Genomic DNA, 17,657 nt, shown 5'->3' with positions numbered 1-17,657 from the left:
ATGTGAGCACATAAATTGCTGGAGTTTCCACAATTTTCAATATGAACTCCAAAGTGTTCTGAGTTTCAACTGCAGCCCTCTTGTGTTATGTCACATGTCAAGTAATTTTTTCTATTTTTATATCATTTTGTTCCTGCATAACTATTACAATATTGTTGTTTAGGGTTGCTATTCTGTTTCTCTCTCAGTTTTTGTTATCATGAAATTATTTTCCCATTAGAAGCAGAATGGATAGGATAGTGTATCTTGGGGTTTTCTGGTCCAATTAAGTGAGAACCAATGGTCTTTTTTTTTTTTTTTTTTTTTTGTCTCTTTTGTCATTTTTAATTAAAGCATTGCTATTCATTTTTTTAACTCTCTTATAAGCACCGTTTTAATATCTAAATCCATTTTGGGGAAGAGAAATCACCATCAAGAACTTCCCTCTAGAACAAAACAATAATGTTCATTCCTCCAAACATCCAAATTTAGGCCTACTAAAACCAAAATGGGGAGGGGGAAAAAACCCACACTTAACTAAAAAGTAACAAAAATCAAATTCTAGGAGGTCAGTGCACTTTGTAGTCTTTGCTGTACTAACTGCCTTTCAGCTGAGTTTCAAAAAATAACACCCTAGCTCATCAAAGTATACATTTTTCTTTTCTTTTCTTTTCTTTCTTTTTTTTTTTTTTTTTTTTTTTGCGGTGCTGGGGATTGAACCCAGGGCCTTGTGCTTGCAAGGCAAGCACTCTACCAACTGAGCTATATCCCCAGCCCTCATTTGTTTTTTTTAATTAAAAATAATAATTAAAAGAAAACTTTAAGGAATTCACAATCAATTGCCCAGCTCATTTTGATGTCAGGTACAGCATTCGGAGGTCAGGAAAGCTGTTTTCAGCACACATGATTAAGGGATATTCATCTTCCAAACAGTGTAAAATACCCACAATTCCAAGTATGAGGGGACACAGTCTCTTCGAGAATTCCATAGGACAATAGAGGTGCCTGAGCGGTTCTTCATAGAGCAACAGGGCTTACATCAAATTGACACAGTTCCCCTGTGTAAAATACTTTCCATCCCATTTCAATACTTTCATTGAGAGGTAACAAATCAATGTGAGAAAATCCCATGTAGAATATTCTTCTGGAGTTGTAGAGATTGGAACAGCTGTCAAATCATTAATCACATAATCAAACTCTCTTCCTTCTTTGGCATACCTCTTCAGCACTGGAATACAGACTTCTTTTAGCACTCTCCTTTAAGATTGTCTAAGATGTCACCACGTGTTTTTCCCATATATTTCTTACATCTGTCCATCACCATTTGGTCAGTCTCTACCATAGTGATCATCTCTGGTTTCAGTTTGACTATTTCACATAACCATCCCCCCATCTCTGCCTCCCGGAATCAGCACATCTTTGCCAGTGTAATTTTCTTTGCCACTGCCCACGAGAGCTGGGTATATGCCAGATCACTCTCTGCCAAATTAACATCAACACTAAGAATATTTCCAAAATACTTCAAACGTAGAACTTTAATGTTCTGATAAGGCGAGTCTTCATCATATACCACTTCATCTATGCTGCACTCAACCAGGTGCCAATCAGCAGGAAGCCAATATCTGTTGATTGCCCCTCCTCAAACTATGGGTGATAATTGCTTCACTGTCCAGTACTGTCCTGTCTCAATTCTTCCATTCTTTCTTCTACTTTGTTCACAAGACTGTCAATTCCTTCTTTGCCCTATGTATTACTGTCATAGCTCTGAAGGTCCAACTATACCCATCCATGTGGATAAATTCTCAAATTGGCAAAGCTGCCATTTTTGCTTGTGTAGGTTACTAAATAGCCATGATCCTGCCAGATATGCACTGATTCTGCCATCCACTCCTCCTGGAAAATGAACTGGAGGCCTTTTAGAATGGTCTCACCATGAGCTTTGGCACCGAGCACACAGTCTATCGTGCTATGCCTGGCTGCTGCCATAGTGAGGGGAAGCCCTGTGCCATACTTGGGGAAAGCAGCCACAGAAGATTGGGGGGCGACAGGGGGGTGACAGGGAAATAGCTTGATGCCTCAGAATCTCCTTTCCCTAGTTCAGTTTAGTTGACTAGATTTATGATTTTGGTTTACCAGTAAAGAGGCATAGTAAATAACTGCCCGTAAGATGATCAGATGCTTAGAGGGAGAAATGAGCTGAAAACACCCTGAAAGATGACAGGGTGACTCAAAGATGCACCCCTTCTCCTTCCAACTCTGAGTTTTTAAAATATTAGTGTTAGGTAACAGAAGAATATATTCGGGACTCTGTTAAGCATCAACAGGGTTAAGAAGTCTGTGCTAACTGTGAGTATAACCTAAACATAAACAAGGCTGTGCTGAGAACTGCATTAATACTGTTCTGTACTGGGCCCAAGCTACCAAGCCAGGGGCCAGAAGATTCACAATGCTCCTGATTTGAATATGAAAGACTAGAAGGAAAGAGAAGCCAGATCTTCCTACATGAGTTACTAACCAAGGAAACTGAGACATCTGTAAAATTGGTTCCTGTGATAGATTCAAAGTTTATTTTTCCATTTAGCCCTGGGAAGTCATGCTTTCAAAATGTATGGAATTTACCTCGACAAACAACCTAGAAGAGGACATGGGAGTCTGATTTCCACCAGCCTAGCTTGCATTTCAACAGGGATTCTGTAATGTTATCAGCCTGAGAAAGAACTAGACCACTGCATTTTAGTACATTTCCATTCCCTAATGTAGAAAGAGGAGAAAAGAAGATTGGTTAAATTAGTCCTGTATGATTCTGCTCACATTTCTACTGCCAAGAGCAGCATAGTTACTCACCAACAGACACTAGAAACACCCACACACTCACAGACATGTACAGTCAGGCATTTGTTAGGTTTAATTAGTGTGCAATTTTCACTCATCTAGGACTCTGATTAAAATATTCATTTGCATCAAACTGGACTCACCTGAACAGCAGAATTTTATGTGCAATCCTAAATCAGTAATGAATCACAGACATTTACATTCAGTCCAAGACAAAGTTTCAGAAAGTTTTCTCTGCACATCCTCTGATGTAAGGCAAAGCAACATCTATGAGGGTCCCTGGCAGACCTCAGTAAAGATAGGAAAGATTACACAGTGATGGAAGAAGAAAGAAAAGAAGGGGGCAAAAAGTGAAAAGAAAAGAGAAAAAGGCTAAAAGTGATCAAACATTTTGAAAGATAAATGTGAATGATCTTATTACAATACTCAATTGCAATATATTTGTTGAGCATCATCTACACTATGCTGTTCTAAGAGCTTTACATGCATTATTTAATGCATTCAACACATATTTGTAACACATCTTCTGTGTGTTGGTATGGTTTGAAGCAAAGAATATTTTGTAGAGAAGAAAGTAGATGAAAATTTCCTCCTTTTTGGAGTTTGTATTTCTGTATGGAGGATATGAGTTATTGCAGTAAGGAATAGAAATAGGAAAGGCAAGGGGACTGGGGGTGAAACTCAGGGTAGATCATGTGCTTTGCGTGCCAAGACCCTGGGTTCCATCCTCAGCATAAAAGAGAGAGAGAGAGAAATAAGAAAAGTAAGAAGAGATGAGAATAGATGTGTAAGGACAGAAAAAGGAAAATATAGAAAAGAGGACAAAGGTGGGCTGGGGATGTGGCTCAGTCACTGGCTCCTAAGTTCAATTCCCAGAACCCACCCCTTCCGCCAAAAAAAGACCCTGGCACATTCTATAGGGCAAAGCAAGTGATAGGTCCAGCCCAGATTCCATCTCTTGCTGAGAAGAGTACAGATACTTAGAACAATGAAAAGAACTATCAAAACTATCTTTGTAGGTCACCTAGTTCATTTGCCATGGGTAGAAACTTTACATTATCTCAGTAAATCTTCACAGCAACTTATTAAGACAGTCATCATTTTATCCCTATTTTATAAACAAGGAAAACTAGTTCCTGAAAGGTTTGATATCTACCAAGAATTAGGTGGCAGATCTAGGATCAGGTCTTAACTGACTCAGAGTTCCAATTCACAATCCTTCAACATGAAGGTCAGTACAGTTGAAGGGTTTGAACCCCATGTTCCCAGGGCGGAAACTAGGGTCAAGTTGCTTTGGTTTGTTTGAATCTTATCTAATAGAACTGATGTCAGTATCTACCAACAGGACAATGATGAAATAATACACATAAAACTCTGCAAGGACCTAAGATAGTCATCTTTGTATCTGTACTTTATGCTTCATGGATTCAACCACTCATGGAGAGAAAATATCTTTTGTTTTTGTATTAAACGTGTACAAATTTTTTGTTCTGGTTACTAAACAATACCAAAAGAACTACTTACACAGTTTTTCCATTGCATTAAATAATCTAGAGATGATTTAAAGTATATAACAAGATATATGTAGGTCATATGTAAATATTATGGCTTTGTTTGTTTGTGATTTTTTTTTTTTTTAGTACTAAGAATTGACTCTAGGATATTTTACCACTGAACTATATCCCAGGCCTTTTATTTTTAATTTTGAGACAGGGTCTTACTCAGTTGCTTGGGGCCTTGCTGAGGCTAGCCTGGAATTTTTAATCTTCCTTTCTCAGCCTGCTGCATCAATGAGATTACAGGCATGTGCCACCATGCCCAACCTGTGTAAGGTACTTCAGCATTTTTGCATTTTGGTATCCCTGGGGTGTCCTAGAAGAGATTCCTTGCAAGGCCTAAGGACAACTGTATGTGTTCTATAAACTTTGAGTACTATTATTGATCTGAGTATGCTCATTACTTTAAGTCAAGCACTATAACAGTGCCAAGACAATGGTCTCCAGGGTTGTCACAGCTCAATGATTCTGAGCCTTTGTGATTTTATCACTGTCCCTTCTAGCCTTGCTTCTGATCCTGCTTTGCCTCTGGTTCCATGCTACTGCTGCATGACCCCCACTGTTGACACTCCTTTGCTCAGTTCTTGCACTTCTACTTCCTGCTTCCTTTTGCAGCTGCCATTTCATGCTAAAGACCTGGTGGCTGCCTACATTTATCTGCAACGTTGTTCCTTGCTAATGTTCTCTTAGTTCTTCTGATTATACAAAGGGAGAAGGTAATGGAAGCTTCCCAGCTTAAGGACATTGGCTGGATTTGTGTCCTATACTAACTCAATTCCTTTTATGTTTTCTGTGCTTTGAAAGAGCCACAATGCTTCAGCATAAGTAACCACTAGGTGGCAGCGGTGTTTCACTACCGAGCTCGTTTCCTTCTCTTTTCAGAGTTGTGATCTCAATTCGTTCTGTTCAAAATGAATGAGTTGCTTTTTTAAAAAATCAACTTATCAATATGCAATTCAAAAAGAACCAATAAATTTCCAGTGAATTTTCTCAAATGCACTGTAATGTCACTAATTACAACTTGAGCTCTCACAGGGGTTATATTACTAAACTTTTTACAGTCAGTGGCTTAAAAGAGCATGGGAAAAGTAAATACCAGCACTTGTTCAGGGCACGGCCAAAGCTGATTGTTTTACAACAATCAGTTGTAACAACACACAGGACAAAGGTCTTTTGGGTTAAAGGTTCATGGGCTCTTAGACTATCATTTCATTAATAGGATTGTAGACACCTCACTCATTTCCCAATGAGGTTCCAAAAGGGTTTGTGGGGGAGAGGGAGATGGAATTTCAGTAGCTTATTGAGAGAGAAGCAGGTGTAGTGACATCCCTTCTTTCAATTACATCCCCAAAGGAATCCAACCTGCCAAGTGGGATCCTCTAACAAAACAGACTAGAAAGCACAAAGAAAGGAGGAGAGCTAGAGGAAAGGCCAGGAGTGCTAATAAAACCCTAACCATATACTGCTGTGGAGGACCAAGAGATGCTGTCTGAGGTTGACAGAACAAGATGCTTAACCTATCACTTTCACATATAAATTTAAAGCAGAGGAACAAATTGTATTGGGTTGTAACTGTAATGGCAGGAGAAGGAAGGGGAAGATAGGAATGTGGTAAAGTTAGTAGGCAAAACCTTAAGTACCATAACAAAGTCCACAGAAAATAACTAAAATTGAAAGAGCAGAAACAGTACTACATGCATGTTATTTGGAGACAGGGAGGTAATCACCAAATGAACTAAGAGCAAAAGCTAATTGTCCTTGCCTCTGGAGAAAAGGAGAAGGAAGATAGATCTGGGCAGGGGAATGGCGGTACAATGTGATTTTTAAATCATGATCACGTTTATCTTAAGAAAGGGCTGGGCTAGGAATATAGCTCAGTGGTAGAGCACAGCATGTCTGAGGCCTTGGCTTCAATCCCCAGCAGCAGCAGCACGCACACGCACATACACACACATACACACACACACACACACACATACCAAAAAAATATATATATATATACAGATATTAGTGTAAAATAGATATCTAGGTCCACAGGAATAGCTATCACCGAATTTCTAATTTGTGTCACTACATACTTTACATCTAATACAAATTACGAAATTTAAGCATTTGTTTTCTTGGGGGCCACTTCAGCTTTATGTAACCACTACTGTGAGTCATAAAGAAATTAGGGGTTTCCATTTCCACATGTGTTAAGAATTTGTCCAAAACTGGCATTTTTTTAACCAAGGACCCATTTTAGTCAATTTTTTCACAACAGATCATTAGGGTCTTTCTGATTTAAACTAAAATACTATTAGGCTTTGCAATAAACCCTATTGAGCAAATATGTCCATTTACACTGCCTTTGTGGCATTTTGGCCCGAGTTCTTCAGCATGCATCAACCTGATTACTCTGGACCAGAAAATCTTCCAAGGTCTGACCCTCAAATTTCCTGTTCTTTATTTTCTTTTCAAACCCACATCCAATTCATCAGCAATAACCAGCTAATCCTTGAAAATACACCAGAATTTGACAATTTTCATCACACCCAACCCTAATATTCTAGTTTAAACCATCATCATTCTCATTTGGATCACTGAAATAGCTTATAAATGCTTCAAACCCTGTCCCATGCCATTCTTTAGACAGGATCCAGAGTGATCCTTTTTAATTGTAAGGCATGGTGATAATCTGTAAAACACTGGCCTATCTGAGGTATTCACATCATTTTATCTTCTATGTCTATCTCCCTCACTTACTCCTTCCCAGGCTTACAGATCTCTCAGCTATTACTAGACTCTGCTGAGCATGTCTGGAATATTCCTCAGATATCTAAATGACTTGCTCTCTTTTCTTTCAGGCTCAACTTTGTCAACTTATCAAAAAGGTTTTTGATGACATGACATAAAACAAGTGATTTCATCCATATCTTTAGCACTTTACCTCTATCACAACCTTGCTTAGTTTTCCCCCTTAAAACTTATCACAGAAACATACATGTTTATTGTACTGTCTTCTTCATTAGAATATAAGCTCTAGAATAGGAGTTCAGACACTCTGGGACTTCTTTTTTTCACAGTTTATCCCCAGTGCCTAAAACAGTACCTGACACATATCAGAGCTTCAACAAATTTTGTTGATTAAATGACAGACCCAAAGTAATACTAGTGGTGGATAATGTGTCTTTATGCAACATTTCTCCAAGTGTGAGACCTGTTTGTGGGACATGATTTTAGATAATATAAAGGTGTGCATTAACTTACACTGAATCTGATCAAGAGAATATTTTTGATGTTTTAACTCCTCTCATTAGGTCAAATGGTCTCACTTAATGCTATCTTGATGATTTATCTTTTTGTGGGGGGTACAGTAATGGGGATTGAACCCAAGTGTACTCTACCAATGAGCTATATCCCAGACCCTTTTTTTTATAATATTTTTTAGTTGTTGATGGACTTCATTTGGTTTGTTTATATGTGGTGCCGAGAATCAAACCCAGTGCCTCACACATGCTAGGTAAATGCTCTTCCACTGAGCTACAACCATAGCCCCCAGGCCCTTTTTAAAAACATCTTAGTGTGGTAGAGTTTTGCTTCACTTCCCATTTTGGCCTCAAACTTATAATCCTCCTGCCTCATCCTGCCAAGTAGCTGTGATTACAGGTGTGTGTGTGACTATTCAGGGCTTGATGATTTATCTTTAAAAAATAGAGAATAGGTTTCAAGTTTTAGAGCCTACTAAGCGCCTTTTGCAGGAACAGTATCTGGCCAGAACTTAGTAACTGTTTTGTTTTCATTTTATTTATTTTTAAGGGTACCATCTATTTTAAATATGTGCTTGACAATGTGTTAATCTCATTTAAATCTCCCAACAATTCTAGGATGGAAGTATTTTGCAGATGAGGAAAACTGATAAGCGTTCCCTGACACCAGTTTCCTCTTTTGTTTATTGAGATAAAATTCACATAACAGAAAATGTGCTATTTTAAATATTTTAAAGTATATAATTTAGTTTTTTGGGTTTTTTTTTTTTTTTTTTTTTTTTTTTTGGTATCGGGATTGAACTCAGAGGTACTCAACCACTTAGCCACATCCCCAGCCCTATTTTGTACTTTTTTTAGAGACAGGGTCTCACTGAGTTGCTTAGCACCTCGCTGTTGCTGAGGCTGGTTTTGAACTTGCAATTCTTGTCTCAGCCTTCAGAGCCACTGGATTACAGGTGTGCACCACTGTGCCTGGCCAGTATTTCTTAATATTCACAATGATGTCCAACCATCACTGATACCTAATTCCAGGATATTCTCATCATCCCAAAAGAAACTCCATACTCTTTAGCTATGTACTCCCAAATGCCCCCAACCCAAAGCAACCATTAATCTGCTTTCTATCTCCTTTATTTGCCTAATCTGGACATTTCATATAAATGAAGACATGTACGTGGTCTTTTGCATATGCCTTCTCTTTTCACATAACATAATGTTTCCAAGGTGCATTTATGCTGTGTCATGTACCTGTATTTTAATCTTTCTTTCGACTAGATAATATTTCATTGTGTGAATGTACAACAGTTGTCCATTCATCAGCTCTTGTGTATATTCATTGTTTCCACTTTTTGGCTACATGTATAAAGTTAATGGGCCCATTTGTATACAAGTTTTTGGTTGAACATCTGCTTCCAGTTCTCTTGTATATATACCTATGAGTAGAATTACTGAATAAAATGGTGACTCTATGTTAAATGGCCCTCTCCCAACTGGAGCTTGAATTCAGGAGTGCTTTGCCACCAAACTACATCACCAATTCTTTTCTATTTTTCAGTTTGAGACAGGGTTTCACTAAGTTGCTGAGTCTTGCTAAGTTGTTGAGGTTAGATTTGAACTTGCATCCTCCTGCCTCAGACTTTCCAGTTGCTGAGATTACAGGCCTGTTTCACTGAACCAGAGTTAAGTGAAATTTTTTGACAAAACGCTTAACTGACTTCCAATGTAGAACATTTTGTATTCCCACCAGTAATCTCTGTGTTCCTCCACCGCTCCATATCCTCACTAGGAGTTGGAATTGTCCAAATTTTGCTTTTCAATTTTAGCCTTCCAACAGCTATTACATTATTTTTATTTCCCTAATGACTAGTGACGTTGAGCATTTCTTCATGTGCTTGTTGGTCATTTGTGTATCTTTAGAAAATATCTAATTCAAATCCTTTGTCCAGTTTTTTTTAATTAATTTTTTTAGTTGTAGACAGACACAATACCTTTATTTATTTATTTTTATGTGGTGCTGAGAATTGAACCCACTGCCTTATACATGTTAGGTAAGTGCTCTGCCACTGAGCCACAATCCCAGCCCCTTTGTCCAGTTTTTAATTGGGTTCTGTTGTTGTGGAGTGGAAAAGTGTCCTTTGAAAATAAGCTAATTTGGGGGCTGGGGTTGTAGCTCAGTGGTAGGGCGCTTGACTACCGTGGGTAAGGCACAGGGTTCAATCCTTGGCACCACATTAAAAAAAATAATAATAAATAAGGTTAATTCTTAAAAAAAAAAAAGGAAGAAAAAATGAACTAACTTTTAAATTTTTTTAAAAAATTACACAATACCGTCACTGTAAAAACAGTTAAGGAAATATAGAAATCAGGAACTAGTTTGAGCAGCTCTAAGGAATTAAGAGCACGAATTCTGGAGTCAGATCACCTAGGTTCAAGTCCTAGCTCTGTCTCTAAATTGTTGTGCGTGACATTTGGGGCGGGGGGAAGATATTTAATGTCTTTGAGACTCAGTTTATCCGGCATTAAAAGGGGAATCAGCCCACACCCCTTCACAATGGTTGACTCTAAAGAGATGGCATGTGTGAAATGATAACAGCGTCAGCATGACAAAGAACTCCGCAAACGGAACTATTGCTCTGACAGGCGACAGGGCCCATAGTTCTACCAGCTTAGTTTACAAAGTATCCGGTTCTCTGTCGCACGTAGTTTTCTGCGCACGACCTTCTTCTCTGGAATCTTGTGCTGGCGCCCGCCCCTAGCTAGTGGAGTCGCCGTGACCCGCAGCCTGACTTCCGTTTCCGGAGGAGATGAGGTGATTTCCGGCGGCGTGATCTGAGCGCGTAGGAGCCACGGGGTGACGGAGGCGGAAGGGTTTGTTCGAGCGGCCGGTAACCGGGCGGCGGGTGGGAGTGGCCGTGCGTGGCGCCTCTGGTCCTGCAGCCTTGGGAGGGAAGAAGGGAGAGAGGGAGAACCTGCCACCCTCTGCGCGGGGGTCGGACTTCAATCCTGCGCGTCTGGTCGGAGCCCATCTTGCTGCTTGTGTTTGGCCTTTACCCCTCCGCGGGACTCGTGTGCGCGGGCCGGAAGGGTGGGAGTAGAGAGACGTGGGTTTTACTCCACTCAGCGCCACTGATTAGCCCTCTGACCTTTGACAGGACGTCTTTTCGCTAGCTTAAGCTGTCTTTTAGGTAGAAGTTGCAGATCCCATTCACAGTAATAGTGAGCTCTTTAAGGGCAGGAACTGACTTCCTAGCGTTAAACATCTAGCACAAAGCCTAGATGGTCTGTCAAGTTAAGTTGTTTGAGTCCACAAACCCTTTGAGAATCTGATAGGAGATATTGATCCCTAACTCCTCCTTCGCCCTCCTAGCCTGCACAGATGATCAAGTATAGTTAATTTGATTTACTTTTTCAGATATTTCAGAGATCTTTCCTGCTGTCTATCCGTGGACCCCAGAGTCAGGCATGTGGTAGGCTTTCAAATATTTGCTGTTATTAGTTAAGTGCAGTTAATCTTTTAATGCATGGTCACCACATACTTCACAAGAGAGAGGACAATAGGTATCTTATTAACAAGTTTTAATCATTGACCTTACACTGTGCTACTCTCACTTAAATCTCCCAACAGTTTAGGAGAGAGATTATCTAATTCTCATGGGCTTGGGACAATTGATTTGCTTTAGGTCATTGAGCCTATGAATGGTGGAGGCAAGAATTCAAACCATGTCTATCTGAAACTACGAAGCCCTACATTTGTAATTACTAGCTTAAAGGACAAAATTGAGCCAGGTGTGGTGGTGCATGCTTGTAATCCCAGCAACTCAGGAGGCTGAGGCAGGAGGATTACAAGTTCCCAGTCAGCCTCAGCAATTTAGTGAGACCCTAAGCAACTTAGTGAGACACTGTCTCAAAATAAAAATAAAAAGGGTTGGGGATGTGTCTCTGGTTAAATACCCTTGGGTTCAATCATCTGGTACCAATAAATAAATAAAACAAAGGATAAGATGCAAAAGTATATTTCAATGGGCTGCATGCAGCAGTCTCTATTTCTGTTGTTAACTAACGTAGTTGTGAGATGACTTTAATCATCCTAGATGACCACAGACCAACATTGCATGCTGTGGAAATACTCTTGTCTGTCTCCTCTACCATGGTTCCTGTATTGCTTATTTAATAATGATATCAGGGTCTACAACCTGCACACTATGCCATTATGTATTCAACTGTTTTAACTTTGGTAAATTAATCCGGTGTGTTGCCTTGTTGTTCCTACCCTCCAAAGCAGATGTTTTAATTGCAATTGAATTACAAGATGATTTATGTTTGGGCTTTATTTCTTTTTCTGTACTGCTTTTAAAGGGATTGTATTAGTGATTTTGGAATCATTGCTGACATGTCTGACATTCAAGAAGCTACTAACCAGCTCCTGGATGTGAACGTTTATGACAACCAGAGATCTATACCAGTGACAGAAAGTGACATCAGAAGTGAACCCAAGAATCTCCATGTCACTATTGGAGCCACTGTACCTACTGGCTTTGAGCAGACAGCTGCCGATGAAGTGAGAGAGAAATTGAGGTCACCGTGCAAAATCAGCAAAGACCGGGGCAAGATATACTTTGACATTCCAGTGGAAAGTCTGGCTCAGGTTCGAATGAAGCCGTATTTAAAGTCGTTTTCTAAATTGGTCATTTTATACTTATTTTCTAGTTTATAGACCCCTGTGGAATCCCTTTTGCTTTTCCTTACACTGGTCTAGGTTAGGTGATTTCAAAGTATTGCTGCATTTTCTATTAGGTACTGATTTGTGAGTTAGGACTATATTTTCAGTTTGTGTCTTCCATATATTATAACATTTAAATATAAAACTAAATTATAAATATAAAAACTTTAAAATTTAAACATAAATATGTTTCAGTTTTCTAAAATTTTAGAAGTAGCAGTAGCAGTTCCTGATAGTTGAATTCACTGAAAGAATCCTATGGGCCTTAGGAAGAAATTCTGAGTATCCACTATACTTTTTATTTATTTCAGCATCTAGCTGAGGTTTAAAATTTGGTGATAAAGCCTGCGTCAAAGATATTCTTGCTCAAAAGTAATTAAGAATCACTTCACTGAAGTGAAGATCAGCAAATTGCTCACCTGCTGTAACAAAAACCATGATACATCTCATTACCACACAAGCAACATGAAGGCATGAATTGCTGTCTGGGGATTTTTTGCCAGTATGTCCCAAGCACTTAATGCCTGGTATATAGTAGTAATCCTGGAACTGTTTGTGGGATGAATTGGCAAGCAAGGATTTTACATCTAATATTTTAGTTAATACCCTCAACAGCTTCATGAAGATAGGTACTGTAACTGGAACTCTTAACCACTGTAATATATGGTATACCATAGAAAGCCATGAGGGAAATATTACAAAGCTCCACTTGATTTTCTTCATTTTTCCCTTCTCCCTCAAACCCATGTTGCCCACATAACAATTCAAGCTTCTATTCTTTGATCTGTTTTTCTCTTTCTCCAAGGAAAAGCAGAAATGGGTGGGTAACTAAACAGATGGAAGACTAAAAGATAGGGTATTTAAAAAAAAAAAAAAAAAAAAAACTTTTAGATGTTGATAGACCTTTATTTTATTCATTTATTTATATGTGGTACTGAGAATCGAACCAAGTGCCTCACATATACTAGGCAAGTACACTACCACTGATCCATAACCCCAGCCCAAGATAGGGCATTTTTAAAATAAAAATAAAGATATCAAGTGCTTTAAAACCATTGTATTAATTTTTAAATATTCAGTTGTTGATAGCTTGTGTAACTCAAAAGCTTTCTCAGAAATTCGTTTCTAACATTTTTTTCTCCCCAGGTTCATTGTCTGAGATCAGTTGATAATTTATTTGTGGTGGTTCAGGAGTTTCAAGATTACCAGTTCAAAAATACAAAGGTAAGCTATCCCAAACATGATAACTGATTTTCTCCATCTTCCTTAAAGACATTATTTCTACTTTTCACAGTTTGTATTACTGTTGCTTTTTGTTTTTATTTTATTTTTCCAGTGCTGGTAATTGAACACAGGTCCTTTCACATGCTAAGCATATGCTATATCAGTGACCCTATCTCTACTGTTATAATAAACACTGACAGGTTTTCTTTTATAGTAAGACTTCAGATATTTACTGACAGTTCATCCCAAAGTTTGCTTTTAAAAATCAGTATTGAGGACTGGGGATATAGGTCAGTTGGTAAAGTGCTTGCCTTGCATGCACAAGGCCCTGGGCTCAATCCCCAGCCCCACCACAAAAAAAAAAAAAATCAGAATTGAAAAATTATTTGATTTACTCAAGATGTAAACTTTAGATGAGCTTTGCTAATACCCACACACACACACACACACACACTTCCAAAATAAAATTGCTTCCACAGTGTGAACTAAAGAACAAGTGATAGTTTGTACCATCTACAAATAATACTTCCTCACTATTCTGCTTTTTCCCTGTTTTCTTCTCTAACTTCATTTCTTAAAATAAAACCAAAGTAATATTTAAACACTCCTTCAGTTGTTAGGACAACTGCCTTGTCTCCAACATGTATTTAGCATCTAAGTCCTAAATATTCAGCTGCTGCTTAAACTGAAGGTTGAAAATAGATTGCAGTACACCTTTAGATTTTTTTCCACATTCATTTTTGGTCAGGTGTTTAGAGTCAGATGCTTAAATACTTTTTTTTTTAATCAATGTTATTGCATATCTTAGAATCAATCTTTCTTAAAACAGCAGTGAGCCAGGTATCGTGTTGCACACCTGTAATCTCAGCCACTGGGGAGGCTAAGGCAGCAGGATCAGAAGTTTGGGACCAGCCTGGACAACCTAGTGAGACCCTGTCTCAAAATAAGAAATAAAAAAAGGTTGGTGATATAGCTTATTGGTAGAGCACCCTGTGATCAGTCCGTACACAAAAACCCAACTGGGAGGCCTGGCACACTAGTGCACACCTGTAATCCCGGTAGCTCGGGGAGGCTGAAGCAAGAGGATCAAGAGTTCAAAGACAGCCTCAGCAAAAGTGAGGCTCTAAGCAATTCAGTGAGACTCTGTCTCTAAATAAAATACAAAATAGGATTGGGTATGTGGCTCAGTGGTCAAGTACCCCTGAGTTCAATCCCCAGTACCCAAGAAAAACCAGAAACCCAACTGGGATATGATGCTTAATTCTCTAGTTTTTATTTCCAACAGGTTGTTCTGGTACATATCAAAAACCAATCATACTGATATGAACACACAGCATGGGAAAATTAAAGCCAGATCTTAAAGAATTCACACTGAAAATAGATTAAAATTTTATTAACTACCAATGTACATTCAATCTCAGTACCCTTCATACTTCAGATAATCATTGCCAATTGAAGCATACCTATGAAACTAATGAATAACAGATAATCTGTAGAAATTTTTGCTGCTAAGTATTTTGAAATTTTAATAGTCAATACTATACATACATACATGTTGTTTGTTTGTTTAGTGCAGTACAGGGCATTGGGCCTACGTCCTTAAGCTTGCTAGGCAAGTGTTCTTCCACTGAGCAACATCCCCAGCCTCATAACAGGCATTTTTGAAAATCTTATGTTTCCACATAACTTACTAGAGAATTATTAAATAATAATTTAAAGAAATATTTAAATTCCTTCATTTTTGCCATCCTAAAATTTGTGTCACTCTGGGTCATTTGGATCTCTAATTGGAGGTGAATTTAATTATTTTGGAATATTTTACATGAGCTAGCTTTGCAGAGTTGCTTGTAAATAACTGCAGGAAAGGTTTTTGGTAGAAGTCTCCAAAGAAGAGCAGTAAAGATGAAGGCAAATTTTCACATCTGTGCAAAGGAAACTTCTGTGTCTGACCATGAAATATTATCAAGCCCTTCATTTTTGTGAACTTAAATCGCAAAATGCCTGGGTAAAACCTCATTTTAAACGTGCTTTCAGCTTTCATTCTGTTGACCATTGAGTTTATTCTTTTTTGTTGATTTTGCAGTATTGGGGATGAAACATGCTAGGCAAGTACTTTACCTCTGAGCTGTATCACAGCTCTTTTCATTTTATTTTGAGACTGTCTTGCTAAGTTGCTGAGGCTGGCTTCCAACTTGTGATCCTCCTACCTCAGCTTCCCGAGTAGCTGGGATTACAGGTGTATCATTATACTTTCCCTTGTCTTAAAAAAAGCCTGTTAGTTTAATCACAATTTCTCTAAATATTCAGATATCATGAATTTAGTTCCCCCATTTTAAATAAATTTTTTTAGTTGTAGATGGACGCCATACCTATATTTTATTTATTTATTTTTATGTGGTGCTGAGGAACAAGTGCTTATCCCCAGCCCCTCCCTGTGTTTTTTTGTTTTGTTTTGTTTTGTTTGTTTTGTTTTTTAAAGATGATTTATATAAGTCTTCATTGTTTGGGTTTTTGGGTTTTTTTTTGGGGGGGGGTACCAGGGATTGAACTCAGGGACACTCAACCACTAAGTCACATCCCCAGCCCTATTTTGTATTTTGTTTAGAGACAGAGTCTCACTGAGTTGCTTAGTGCCTCACTTTTGCTGAAGCTGGCTTTGAACTCGTGATCCTGCCTCAGCCTCCCAAGCCACTGGGATTACAGGCGTGCACCGCCATACCTGGCCTTATATGAGTTGTAACAACTAGTTAATACATGAACTTAGAATGAACTTGTTTAAAGACTGAAAGGATATCAGTGGAAAGTAAGTCTTTGTCCCTTTATCCCCATGCCATGTAATTTCCTCACGATAGACAACTGCTATTACCAATTTCTTGGGTATTCTTCTAGAGATATTTTATGAATATATGTATTTCATTTACTTATTTACTGAAATGAAAGCATAGCATACATACTGTTTGGCCACAGTTTTGTCACATTTATGTTATACATTTTCCTTTCCGTTGTTTTTTAATCTATTTTTGCATTTTGGGGTTTTTTTTTTTTGGTATGCATGTGCTTTCTTTTTTTTTTTTTTTGGGTGCTGGGGATCGAACCCAGGGCCTTGTGCTTGCAAGGCAAGCACTCTACCAACTGAGCTATCTCCCCAGCCCCTGCATGTGCTTTCTAATAGTTTGGAATATTCTTATCTATGTCCAAGCTGTTACTTTTATAACTTCAACCTGATATTTTGTACTTAATCTACTATTTTCACATATTTTTTTGATTCCCTACTAAGAGTAAAGATGAAATCGCCTTGTTTCTTTTCCCTCTGCCTTCTATCTTTATTATTTTTCTTAGTATTGACCTGTATGCCTTTAAACATATTTTATATATGAGGTCTAACTTCTGTAACCTCTCTGTATAAGATGAGGAGAGCAACATGCTTAAATTATTCTCATCTTATTTCACCTTTCCCTTCCAACCACATGCCAGTTTATAATGTTTACCTTGTTTTACAGTCATATTCCCTACACTTGTTTCTTTTGTTTTTTGGGTTTTTTTAGTCCTATAGTTAAATAAATTATAGGTGCATTCCTACCCTTAGTTACATTTTTATTTTTATCTCTTGAATGCATGAGTTCAGAAATGTTTTTCTTTCACCCTTATATTTGGTTAATAGTTTGGGTATAAAATTAGGAATTTTCTTTCTTAAAAATATTATGGTCAGTGCTCATTCTTTTCTGACATTAAATGTTTCAGTGGAACATTCAGCAAAAATGATTACCAATTTCTTGTGTTGTTTTATGACTATATGTATTTCATTTACTTATTTACACAAATAGAAACATAGTATGTACCATTCTGTTATTTTTTTCCCCTGGTTTCTTGTTTCTTTGCTTTTGAAGACCAGATTTTTTTCCCCCTCTCTTCAGAGTCTAATAAGTTACTAGAATATGTCTCATTGTTGATAATTCCTTATCAGGATATACCGATTTTACATTTCTGGAAATTTTTCTTGAATTACTTGAAAAAATTTTGTTTTATCATTTTAAATTCCTTCTTTAAAGGAACCAGTTATATATGGTATGGGATCTCTTTTGACTATATTTCATATTT

General features: G+C 38.0%; 1 protein-coding gene and 1 pseudogene across 1 annotated transcript in view; one reads left to right on the top strand and one right to left on the bottom strand.

The window, feature by feature from the left end:
- Positions 1-886: 886 nt before the first annotated feature.
- On the bottom strand, positions 887-1,965 carry LOC124970989 (spermine synthase-like; annotated as a pseudogene).
- An 8,520-nt stretch (positions 1,966-10,485) lies between these two features.
- The window catches only part of Thumpd3 (THUMP domain containing 3), a 29,619-nt gene continuing 22,447 nt past the window's right edge, over positions 10,486-17,657 (top strand). The window contains 4 exon segments of the mRNA XM_047534610.1: positions 10,486-10,500; positions 11,028-11,082; positions 11,972-12,260; positions 13,482-13,559. Coding sequence (XP_047390566.1) covers positions 11,078-11,082; positions 11,972-12,260; positions 13,482-13,559 — 372 coding nt within the window. The 5' untranslated portion in view covers positions 10,486-10,500; positions 11,028-11,077.

Source organism: Sciurus carolinensis, chromosome 19 (assembly GCF_902686445.1).
Source record: "Sciurus carolinensis chromosome 19, mSciCar1.2, whole genome shotgun sequence".
Lineage (NCBI taxonomy): Eukaryota > Metazoa > Chordata > Mammalia > Rodentia > Sciuridae > Sciurus > Sciurus carolinensis.
This window is presented reverse-complemented; position numbering and strand designations above follow the sequence as displayed.